The sequence below is a fragment of the Miscanthus floridulus genome, chromosome 17 (assembly GCF_019320115.1).
Source record: "Miscanthus floridulus cultivar M001 chromosome 17, ASM1932011v1, whole genome shotgun sequence".
Taxonomy (NCBI): domain Eukaryota; kingdom Viridiplantae; phylum Streptophyta; class Magnoliopsida; order Poales; family Poaceae; genus Miscanthus; species Miscanthus floridulus.
In genome coordinates, this window is record NC_089596.1 from 59,272,646 (window position 1) to 59,285,248 (window position 12,603).

General features: G+C 39.8%; 1 protein-coding gene across 1 annotated transcript; it reads left to right on the forward strand.

Annotated features, from left to right (window-relative positions):
- Positions 1-1,359: 1,359 nt before the first annotated feature.
- Positions 1,360-10,749, forward strand: LOC136519040 (uncharacterized). The gene is made up of 11 exons (XM_066512715.1): positions 1,360-1,615; positions 2,418-2,584; positions 3,044-3,725; positions 3,819-3,903; positions 4,306-4,393; positions 5,599-5,783; positions 7,305-7,437; positions 7,534-7,670; positions 7,786-7,860; positions 10,198-10,314; positions 10,410-10,749. The coding sequence occupies exons 2-11, from the start codon at positions 2,437-2,439 to the stop codon at positions 10,449-10,451; spliced, it is 1,692 nt and encodes a 563-aa protein (XP_066368812.1). The 5' UTR covers positions 1,360-1,615; positions 2,418-2,436; the 3' UTR covers positions 10,452-10,749.
- Positions 10,750-12,603: the final 1,854 nt, after the last annotated feature.

A 12,603-nucleotide genomic window follows, 5' to 3' on the forward strand; every position in this document is an offset into this window, starting at 1 on the left:
TTATGGTTGGTTCAAATGAGAAATTCCTATCTTATTCTTTATAATTTGACAAGTTGGACAATTGGTTGGGGGTAAATTGGACTTTTAGCATCCATAATCTCCTATAACCTAGTCTCATCTGGATATTGGGATTATGATAATTAACAATTTTGATTATACTATCTATCATATAATCATTCGTATTTGGAACAAAATTTGATTATATAATCTGATTATTATAATCACCTAGGTATCCAAACAGGGTCTTAATTGCAAGCTATTCACATACATCATCTCTACTCAATTTAATTCAATTTCTTCGCAATCCCTGCAGCAATATAATTTGTGGGGCATATTCTAGCATTTATTAAATTATGTGTTGCAATTGTGCTTTTATGATTCTTTATTTAAGTTACGAAATAAATCTTATGGAAAATTGTACTCGTATGCCATGAAGTTGTAGAAAATAAAATAAAACAGGATATGTAATGCATAATTTCATTTCACACTTTTTATAGCCTTGCATATTTAATTATTGCATGGTATTATAAAATGAAATGAAATGAAATGTTTTTAGTAGAGTTTTACTCAGTTTCTAACATGTGGGAACGAAAAGAAAACACTTCTCGATGGAGTTTATTCACTTTGTTTTCAATAAATTGGTAACTGTGCACACCGTGTTTCATCTGAATATTCTCATTTCCTCTCTCTCCTCATAATTCCTGTGTGGCGTCAACATTTTTTACTGATATATCATCCTATTAAATGCAAATAAAATTTATATTGGTATTGGCCTAAATACATATTTTAGCAATTAACAAAAAGTACATGTTTTAGTTTCAATGATGGTGGTTGTATAGTTCCAATGAAGGAGGTTGTATGCCATGCGATTCCGTATTTGTTTTGCCAATGCACGAACACTTAACTAGTAGTGGTAAACTAAATTATTTTTTAGAGTTGTCTTTATAAAGAATATAGCAGTATTTATGATATTAAATAAATAAATTATGAAATATAATTTGTAGTGTACAGTATCTAATAATATTGATTTGGTGCTATAAATTTTAATGTTTTTTCTATAAATAAATTCGGTAAAAAAATGTTTGAGATAAGGCCTCGTTTAGATTGAAACTTTTTTCAACCTGATGAATAGTACCATTTTCGTTTTATTTGGCAAATATTGTCCAATCGTGGACCAACTAGGCTCAAAAGATTCATCTCGTGATTTCCAACTAAACTGTGTAATTAATTATTTTTTTTACCTACATTTAATACTCCATGCAAGCGGCTAAAAATTGATGTGATGGAGAGAGAGTGAAAAAACTTGGAACTTTGATGGAATCTAAACAAGGCCTAAGTCTCACTTGATTCAGCGGGCGGAGGGAGGGAGTGATCCCGCGGTGCAGGGTAGCGACCGAGCGCCTAGGGTTCTGTGGCCGCGCGCCCTCTGGCGGTCTGGCCATCCGACCGGACCAGGTCGCCGACGCCCCCCGTAATCCGCACGCGCCATCGCAGCGCCTCCGGGACTCCGCCTAGATCTGCGTCGGCCACGGCGCGGCGCCGCTGGAGCTGCAGCCGTCCAGCCAACCGCCGACCGGGCGACCGCCGATCACCGACCACCGGCCGAGCCGCCTCAGTGAGCCTCCTCTGTCCTCCCTCCTGCTCTCCTGCATACAATCTCCAATCTCGTTCTGCAGATAGTGATTCAGTGATTGTATTTTTGTTCATGTGCTGAACTTATGAAATAGACATTGATGCACAACTGTACAATACAGAGTAGATTAAGATCAGTAAAATGGAATTTGGTTGAATTTTGTTAATGTGCTAGTGTTGATCGATTCAGACTGTGACCGGAAGGGCGGGCCTGTGCTAGAAGGGCGGGCCTGGTACAAGCGGTAGAGTCTTACCGCCTGTGACCGGAAGGTCCCGGGTTCGAGTCGCGGTCTCCTCGCATTGCACAGGCGAGGGTAAGGCTTGCCACTGACACCCTTCCCCAGACCCCGCACAGAGCGGGAGCTCTCTGCACTGGGTACGCCCTTTTTGCTAGTGTTGATCGATTCAGACTTGGTCCAGTATATTACTGAAATAGGCAATAAAAAGAGATTTAAAGGGTTGGGATATACCTAGAGATCTTTGTTTGGATAGGAGTGCTTGGAAAGCAGCTATTGACGTGCCTGAACCGTGACTAGGGGCTCATGTTGGGTTTCAACTCTAGCCTACCCCAACTTGCTTGGGACTAAAATGCTTTGTTGTTGTTGTTGTTGTAGAGTTTGTTCATGTGCTAGAGTACAATACAGAGTTGCTTTGAAGTAGATGAAGATGAAATACATAGTACTTTCATGTCCAATAGAAGCATAGGCCAAACAAGAAGTATATTTTTCATGGAAAGAAAGTTGCATTCTTGATGTTTGATTCCAGATCTGTGCTGTTCTATACAGGCTAGCTGTGCTTTGAAGCATGGGTTGTTTTGAACAAGTTACTCCAGAAGGCCCTGAAACTAATCAGCACGATGAGCAGCGCTCCATACGTTTACATGCATTTTCTGATCTATCACATGTCCCTGCAGCCACTTTTATTTATCTCTTGAAGGACTGCTATGGATATGGTATGCCTACAAATAAATTGCATGTTTCACTATCTATATTCTTTCACTGTTGAAATCTACTCTGCTGCTGATCTTGTTTCACTGTGAAGTCTAATCCTCTAAGCGAATCTTCTAAAAGAGCTTCTGAGAGGAGACAAATCATCCCATCCCATTTGTATATTGTTAACTACTGTTTTTCCTTATCAGTTCCTATGGAATCTGTAATTGGAGGGACAGAGTAAAATTTTAATAATCACAATATGATTTCTATCACTATTACAGAATTTTTATTAAAATTTGACTGATGGTAGTAATGCTTACAAATAAATTACAGTTTATGTAAAAACTAATTGTTCTCTGAAATTTATATATTTTTTAAATGCAGTTTGTTATAACCCTTAATTATCTTGTTTATAGCTTTTATAATGCTTGGTTATGCTGACATGTGAGGCTCTTATTTTTTGTTACCTTTTAACTCAGGTACGAACAAAGCAACCTCAAAGTTTAAGATCCTCATGCAGCTGGTAAAAGTGGCATTGCATAATGGTCCACAGCCAGGCCCGTTCACATATGTTGTCCAGTGTATGTATATTGTACCTCTGCTGGGGAAAACTTATTCTGAAGGGTTCAGCCATATGTTGACATCCTCTTTAAGGCACTTGAAATCTGTGGAATCAGTACAGAAAGATTTCTTGGAGGCAAAGCACCTTGCCGTACAACTTGTTCTTGATATCCTTGATTCTGTTGTACCCCATGAGAACCGCATATTGATCAAGCTTCTTGAGACATTTGAAATTGAGTTGAGAGACGTGGCTCATGCTTTGTATGGTTCAGAGTTGGATGATGATGATCTAATGAAAGCAAGGGAACATCTCAGACAGCAAGTAAAGCGCTGTATGGAATCAGAATCCAATGCAGTCGCTGTGGCTCTAATAACACGTTTTTCCATCCAATGCTGTGACGAGTCCTTTATCATAAAATTGATTGAAAACAATCAATTAGAGATTGCAGAGGAGTGTGCTACTTTCATGGGCAAGGAAATGATATCTTTAGTCATTCAAAAGTATCTAGATATAAAAATGCTGAAGAGTGCAAACAAATTGGTCAAAGAACATGAACTCACTGAAGAGTTCCCAGATGTTAGCTATTTGTATAAAGAGAGGTGACATTCCTGTTGCTCACTTCAAAGTCCCTACACCTACTTATAAATTCTTTACCAAACTTCTAGAATTGTGAAACATTTTACTATTTGCAGTTTAGTAAAGAAGTTGGCTGAGAAAGGATGCTGGGATATTGCAGAAACTAGGGCCAAGAATGAAACAAAACTCCTGGAATACCTGGTAATGTGTGTCCACATTGCCACAATCAATGTTTTGGTTAGATATACCAGAAGACAGATGCATTTGCTTTAGGAAGATTCATTTGATCTAGGCGAGGAATCTATATGCCCCTGCATTTCTTTTTGGATGAACTGGCGAGGAGAATTACCTTCTTCTGGTTATGTGTTGGGCACACATGATAGTTCGTAGAAATACGATCCCCATGTTCTATGAAATGACTATATTGATATATTCTCTTGCTAATAAACATCATGTGTCATGAAAATGCAATTTAACAGATCTTCTGGTGTAGCTCGTAGAAATACGATCCCCATGTTCTATAAAATGACTATATTGATATATTCTCTTGCTAATAAACATCATGTGTCATGAAAATGCAATTTAACAGATCTTCTGGTGTAGGTATATTTAGCAATGGAAGCTGGTTATATGGAGAAAGTTGATGAGCTTTGCCAGCGATACTCTCTTGAAAGTTATGTTGATTCTTTGGGTAAGCTAGAAGGCTAGAAAGTTAATTATCCAACATTAAGTTACAGAGGCATATTTTGTTAATTAGTAGTCATTTCTTATAGTGGTAAATACTCCCTCCATTCCAAGTTATAAGACATTTTGGCTTTTGAAGATTCATTGCTTTTACTATGTATTTAGACATAGTGTATATCTAAGTGCATAACAAAAGCTATGTATCTAGAAAAGCCAAAACATCTTATATTTTGGAATGGAGGGAGTAGTAGCTTATGCTATAGGACCACACATTTATGATAGTTATAAAAAAAAACACTCAACTTATGTTTCATTGGGATTATATAACCACTAGAGCGATAAAGTTTATGACTTTCTGGTGGAAGTGGAACTTCAAAAGCTGGGATGTCTAATAAAAAAAGTATTATGAAGATGTGTGTTACAAGCCTCTCAATTCTCAAAAGGACATTTAAACAGTTCATGGGAGATTGGACTATTTGACATCCGATTCACAAGACTTTCAAAACAAAACACAATTGGTTCACAGGAGCCTACGGGCTCTATGACTGTTGTTTTGTGCTACTACTGCATAGATGACTTGGCAGCAGAAAACTAGCTTACGGAATTGTTAACTAGTTGCAAAATTGTATATGGAACTCTAAACATTTATAAACAAAAAATTTACTGCTACAAGGAAAAATCACCAACACTGGAAGAGGAGAGAAAATATGACATCTTGAGTGGATACAAAGTTAGCTGATGATAATTTTTTTTGGCATAGACAGTAGTTTTTGAGGTCTTTTTTACTCTTCACGGCAACACATGTAATCTCTAAAACGTTTATTTTTGTGTGTTGTACTTTCCCTTTCTTCTTTAATGTAATGATATACAGCTCTCCTGTGTGTTTCGAGAAAAAAATGTTTTAATTTTACTCTAGTTTAGTTTTGGACAATACATGCTGATTGCTGATGAATCCCATCAGGATTCTCTTGTTTATGGATGAATGACATGACGCGAGGTGAAAATTGAGCCATGAATTCAGTTGTTCTAGCATTCCAATTTGAACTTGTGTATTGTCTTTTTGTTGTCATCCCATTTTGCAGTCCCACCCTAATTTATTTGAACAGTTATGAACAATATATTTTTTTTAAAAAGATTCACATGATTTGCTACCTTTTACTGTCTTCATTATATTTCTATTCTTGATGCAATTATTTACGATGTGCAAGGCAGTTCCGGAGAAGGTTTTCTGTGTATCTGATTACTTAGATCTGAAGAAATTGGATGTGGAAGAAATTGTCTGGGTTGATGAGATCAATGGACTGCTTAATGCAACAAGTAATATTGAAGCTTGTAAAATTATTGGCATGGATTGCGAGTGGAGACCTAATTTCGAGAAAAATACTAAACCTAGTAAGGTAAGTAACACCTTGCTTTGTACTGGTATATGTTTCAATGTCTTTTTAGTTTTCTGGGTATAGCTGTAATAGTGGCATCGGCCTATGGGTGAATTAATTCCTCACTGATAGTTCTTTCTCAGAAAGCATGGCTGAGTAAACTAGGCGAAATGATTGCTTTAGGTTTCCCATGTGTCATTCTGGGTAGTTTAGTAGTTACTTTGTGTTTTTTTTTGGAAAACTCATAAGAGCTTTGATCAATTTCTTTACGAAGAGACAATAAAGTACGAAAGAGAACACCCCCCCCCCCCCCCCCCCCCCCACCCCCACCCCCACCACCACACACACACACACATGCACACACAGACGCACCCTTTTAGAGAAATTAACTAGACGCCACACAGACTTTTACACAACCAGATTAGTGACGATGGACTAAGTATCGGGGGCAAGTGAGTAGGAGAAGCTCCTGGAGCACATGGGCTCCAGCTAAACACCGGAGACTACTTTCTTTTGTCATTGTTTGATGATCATTGAAATTTGGACTAGTGCCATTGAAAACAAAATCTGCAAGTTGCTTCCAAAAGAAGCTCCCAAGCTACTAAGGATAATCAACAACTTCGGACTCTTTTGTAGTTCTTTAGGAACAACGCCCTTGATGTCTTGGTGGCACCACCAACTTGAGAAATGAAGCCGTGAACCTTATGGTGCAACTGCAATCAAATGTAGCTTCTTGAAAGGTTAATGCCCAGACTTGCTGAGTGAATATGCAGGAGACAAGTATATGTTGAATTTATTCCTTAGCTTGATCGTAGAGGAGCAGGTTGTTGGATTTGGTAATCTGCACTTGGCAAGATGGTCAAAGTCCAACATCAAATTGTTAACAGCTAGCCATATGAAGAATTTGTAGCACAGAGGAGCACAACATTTCCAAATTGTTTCCATGGCGCAAACCTGATGGATCAAATGAAGTAAGCGTTATATGACGACTTGCTGGTGTAGGAGCCAGACCGTGTAAATTTCCATTTTGCTGATCAGGTATGTCTTGCTGTAGGACCAGAGACGGAGCCAGAAACACTAACTTTCCTGTGACGTTTTTTTGGGGTGGTGTGTGTGTGTTGGGGGGGGGGGGGGGGGGGGGGGGGGTAGTACAGAGTCCCTCAAAATTCGATTAACCTGGACGATGAGAGTTCCCTTGATGTCTTCCACCCATCTTCTGTTATTCAAAGCCTGCGTCGCAGTGCACTGTTTCCTTGATCTTCGATGTATTTTTTTTTCTCTCGAACACGCAGGAGAGCTGCGCATCTTTGTATTAAGAAGAAAAAGGGAGTAAGAGCCCTTACAACACACACCAACACACCCAAGAGACTAAGAGAGTAGACATGAAGTTTAGTAGTTATCAACACGTTACCAATTCATTTCTTTTGTTGCTAAGTTTCTGCAAGCTTTATTCTTTTTGAACCACTGTATATTAGTACTCTTTTTCCCCTTATCTCTTTGCATAGTGGTTATCCTCGTGGTTGATTTTAGCTGTTTGGTCAGGTCTCAATCATACAAATTGCATCAGATAAGGTAGCCTTCATTTTCGATCTGATTAAACTGTATGAAGATGACCCAAAAGCATTGGACAGCTGCTTGAGGCGTATTATGTGTTCATCTAAGATACTAAAGCTGGGTAATGTATTCTGTCATCTCATATGGTCCTCTTTAAAAAATATCTTTGGATTTTATATTGGATGATAACTTACCTTTTGTACATTGGACACCAAAGGCTATGACATTCAATGTGATCTTCATCAACTAATGCAATCCTATGGAGAATTGGAATGTTTTCAGTCCTATGAAATGCTACTTGATATGCAGAAGCTGTTTAAAGGGGTTACTGGTGGCCTCTCTGGATTGTCGAAGGTATATAAATATACAATCGTCATAGAATAAACTGGTTGCAGTTAACTGTTGTCCATCTACTTTTGACATTTTCTTGTTAGGTAGAGTGTATGACATGTTCATGAAATGCTGCCAGGAAATATTAGGAGCTGGTTTGAACAAGTCTCGGCGTAATAGCAACTGGGAGCAACGGCCACTAACCCAAAATCAGGTCAGCCGCTGTTATTGGTGCCCTTTTTTCTTGTTCCCTTGAAAGCATTTCATGTGAGTGTTAACACCTACTTCTAGGTATTCGCAATTGATTTGTCATATCTGGGTTCTGTAATTTAGTAGGTTGCTAATAGAGTCTACTACTCCCTCTGTTCCAGATTTATAAGACGTTTTGGCATTTCTAGATACATAGCTTTTGCTATGCACTTAGATATACGCTGTCTAGAACTTTAGATACATAGCAAAAGCAATATATCTAAAAAATCCAAAACGTCATATAATTTGGAACGGAAGGAATACATTCTTTAGCAAAGCTTTCCTCAAGAGGTAGTTTTAGGCATTCTTACTTGGTTTTGAATTGAAGAGAAATGGTACTCCCTCATTCCCAAAAAGAATGCAATTATAGGTTTGAGACAAGTTAAGTTTTCTTAAGTTTGACTGAATTTATAGAAAATAGTACCAACATTTTTGTCTCCAAATAGATTTACTATGAAAATATATTCCATAATTAATCAATGGTACTTATTCGGTAGTATAAATGTTAGTACCGTTTTTAATAGATTTGGTCTAAATAGGTTTACTATGAAAATATATTCTATAATTAATCTAATGGTACTTATTCGGTAGTATAAACGTTAGTACCATTTTTAATAGATTTGGTCACCTCGGAAAGGGCGAATTGCAATTTTTCTCGGTCGGATGGAGTATGGTTTACACCTGTAACTGTAATACATTGTGTGCATGTTTGGATGCCAGCCATAGTTTGCCATGCCTAACGTTAAGTACCAACCACACCTGTGGCTTGCCATAATCTGTGGCACAAATAGATTGTTTGGTTAGTGACTAAGGTTTGGCAAAATATGTGTGGCTGCTGTTTGGATTACAGCCAAAAATAAACTTGTCAAAAGGTTGTGGCATCTGTTTGGATTAGTAAAAGCAACAGCACCACATAAATATGAAACAACTAGTAGCACTAAAAATGGAAGAGAAAATAGTGACCAAATTAATCTTAGCAGTGTTAACGAACAAACAAAAAAAAAACGACAGCATATTTCCCTATAGGTGAGGAGCTACATGCGGGAATCGCGCAACTAGCAAGTATGGATGCTCGGTCATGCAACATGCAGCTTCTTCGAGGCAGCTGGTTCATGCAGCATGCAGTTGGTCAGTCCATTAAAGAAATGGATGGCAGCATGCAGCTCCTTGGCCGCCACACTTTTGGCGGAGAAATCTGTGGCGAGTGGCTGCCGTGGCTGTGGCAAACCCCAAACACCTACCAAAGTTGCTGTGGCAAACCAAATGTTAAGCGTGGCAAGTTATGGTCAGCAACCAAACATCCCCTGTAACTTCAAGGCTTATAAAGGTAGTTTATAAGTTTTTTGTGGCTAAAAAAGGGAAAAAAGATAGCATTGTTAGCTACCACTAGGGCTGGATATCGAGCCAGCTCGTCTCGGCTCGGTCCAGCTCGAGCTAGCTCGTTAGGCCAACGAGCCAGCTCGGCTCGGCTCGTTAATATTACGAGCTAGAGGGGCAGCTCGGCTCGGCTCGTTACCGAGCTCGAGCTGGCTCATTTAGCTCATGAGCTACTAAAAAAATAGGACACACATGTTTATAATATTTATGCTACATTAATTCCAGAAGGTGACGTCCACCATTATGCAACCATACATGATTAATATATATCAGGTTCATCAAAAGTATCAATCATGCAACATAACTGGTCCATCCATGATCATGCAGTTCTAGCATACTAACTAGTTGCTTGCCACCACAAACTTAGGAAAATCCACAGATTTAATGTCAGCATCATCATCTTCTCCCTAGAAAACAATCCATAAAATCACCATTTAAGTACCACAACAATTATAAAATTAAAATTCATATGAAACAGCTGAAAATAAGGATTACATATCAATAGAATATGTGTACACTTCTAGGTCAGTATCATCATCTTCTGGATTCATGGTCGTGGACTGATAGGCCTCAGCTCGTGAGCAGCTCGCGAGCTGGCTCGTTAAAATAGAGAGCTAGACTTCCAGCTCAACTCGTGAAAAAGTTAAAACGAGCCGAGTCGAGCGAGTTGGCGAGCTGCGAGTATTTTGTCCAGCCCTAGCTACCACCTTAAAAAAAATACTCTGACACTATCGCCTTGCCTTGTTCTCATGTGCTAGCTATATTTCTTTTTATTTGATTCTGGGTTATGCACATCTTGGTGGGAAGCATTAGTTTAATTGGGTCAAACCTGCTCCATAACTCAAAACTGTGTCAAAACTGGTAAGATATCCTGTTTTCAAGTTTGGTTGCTAAAAATAGAAGTCCACATGCTCCTGTTTTGTAGAAAGAGTATGCTGCTCTTGACGCTGTGGTCCTTGTGCATATATTCCATGAACACATGCGGAGGCAAGCACAGTTTGGTGTCTCCGAGGGAAGCAAAGTGGAATGGAAGTCTCACGCTGTAAGTTGTCACTCTACACACCTTGCGAGAAATAATTCCACTGCTTCGTGTGATACTCCAGGGCATCAGCTGATACAGCTAACTGTCTTTTGCAGGTTTCCCGAGTGAATAGCACGCGTAGGCCATTGCGTTTCTAGTAGGGGTAGACAAGCTGACTAATCACTAATGTTGGAGTGAATTACTTCTAACATCTACATGTGCCGTCTTTTGAAGCTTAAACTTCCGAGGAACCAGACTGTTTCCTTTGACAGTTCTCTGGCATCATAGGCCCATAGCTGATCCCCAGAATCTAGTGCTGCGACTTCGATACTGTTGCCTTGTATATATTACCTCCATCAGAGTTTTTACCTTCCTGCTGTATTGCATTCATGCTGAGTGCAATCGGTACCAGTTGGATTTCGAACCCATTTTCTGTTATGATTTTTTTTAAACACATTTTCTGTTATGAATTAGAGCAACTTCCGTAGGGCCTAGTAGGATCTCTATTAGGACCCTCAAGTTTGGGTGGGTACCTAAATCCTCCCTCCTGCCTCATTCTTGGGGGCTCACCCTGAGGCCCCCATCCTACAGGGACGATGGTTCCTCTCCTGCGTCGCTTTTCCGTCCATGCAAGCCGCACTTTTGCGCCACTCGGAAGGGTCACTCAATGGATCTGGGAGGTAAAGGGATCGGTAGGGCGGCTCTGGCGAGGGAGCTCAGCATCCCTATCGATGAGATTGAGGATGGGAACAGAGAGCAGCTCTGTCAATGAGATTGAGGATGAGAAACAGAGAATGACAAGTGGGTCCGTTATGTTAGTGTCTGTTAAAAACGATTTGAGGGCTATTGTATGAGCAGATGAAAAAAAATAGCTGAAACCCTGATTTGAGGACTCATGTTGGAGACGTAAGTGTGCATGGGGCAAGAAAGTCAAGAGGATTGTTTCCGTATTATTGGAAGTGAACGAACTTAGCTTAATAGGTTGGGGGTGGGTGAGAGATGTAGACGCATATCCTAACAACTTATTTGGGTCAATTCCTCTTTAACTCGGATTTGGGTGCTTATTTTTCTTTTTTTAATTAACTGCCTAGTTCTGCTTAGGTTAGGTCTTACAACTTGCGCTCATTTAAACCTGTTATCTTCTTAATTAATTATTAAATTAAAAAACGGATTTGTTCTCTCCTAGGTTAGGTCTTATTTTAAGTATTACCGCTCTATTTATGCCAATTTAATTTGCAGCTTATTTACAGCTTCAGGCACAGTTATTTGCTCTCCCTTTGGCTGCTCATGAGTTTTGTTTTGTTTTGTTTTTATCTCGGCTGCTCATGAGTTGCTAATTCGGATAATCAGGCCCAGTGGCCCTTAGAAACCTGAGTTTCTATAAAAGGCCGAGTGATCTCAGCTTATATAAAGACAATGTCGATTTGTTAATTTGAGATAGAGACAGGTAATAATAATTGAGTTATACGCACTGTCGCCTTCCATCCATCGTGGCATTACCAAGACCAGCAATATAAAAGATGCGGAAAAGTGGAGCATCAGGGAATCTTTAGAAAAGAGAGGTTGCATGTTGCACCGTCCTTTCGTCATTATTTTTAATTCTTTCCCCGTCTTTGCATCTAAGCATCGAATTTGTTGTTGCATGTTGCAATCTTGCTTCTTGCTTGTGAATATCAGAGTCACTCCTGGTTGCAAGTATCGAGTGATTGATCGGGGCAGCCAATATAGGAGTCAACTCTGTTTTGCCATGGAATGGTGGTGAATATAAAGTCCACTACATCTAAATGAAATTTAAGTCTTTGAGAATGATTATATTCTAAAACATGCAGTAATTTCCACACAATTGGAGTACATCTTTAATCACTAATAACTGTCCAAGTATTAAATCTGAAAACAATTGCATTCATGCGTAATTTTCAAAAATTAGGCTACACAGCACGGAATTGCCCTTGAGTTTGATAGTGAAAACGTGGGCCCGAAAGGCTGAATTGCTTCTTATCCTCTCCCATCTGCTCTCGGGTGGGGGCAGAAGTCTATCGTTCCGGATCAGCGACCAAGACAACCGAGCGTTCCATTCCGCGGCGCCGTAGTCCCCGCCTCCCTCCCCGGGCCCCATCTCGGCCTCCGTGCTGAACGGCCCATGGTCCACCACGTCACCGGTAAGCGGCGACCAGACATCGCCATGGACCACATGGCCTACTACTCCCGCTGCTGGGCCACCTCATTTCATGGGCTGGGTCGGACCGCATGGCAAGTGACACGGCTGCGAGCTACTACTCCAGCTTCTTGGCTCCGTTTACACAACACAGT

What these genes read in the sequence shown, in the direction of transcription:
- LOC136519040 (XM_066512715.1), top strand. Translation starts at nt 2,437, where the DNA reads ATGGGTTGTTTTGAACAAGTTACTCCAGAAGGCCCTGAAACTAATCAG. An exon ending in GCCTCTCTGGATTGTCGAAG is followed by an intron (nt 7,671 to 7,785) that starts GTATATAAATAT and finishes AAATGCTGCCAG; the next exon opens with GAAATATTAGGAGCTGGTTT. An exon ending in TGGAATGGAAGTCTCACGCT is followed by an intron (nt 10,315 to 10,409) that starts GTAAGTTGTCAC and finishes TGTCTTTTGCAG; the next exon opens with GTTTCCCGAGTGAATAGCAC.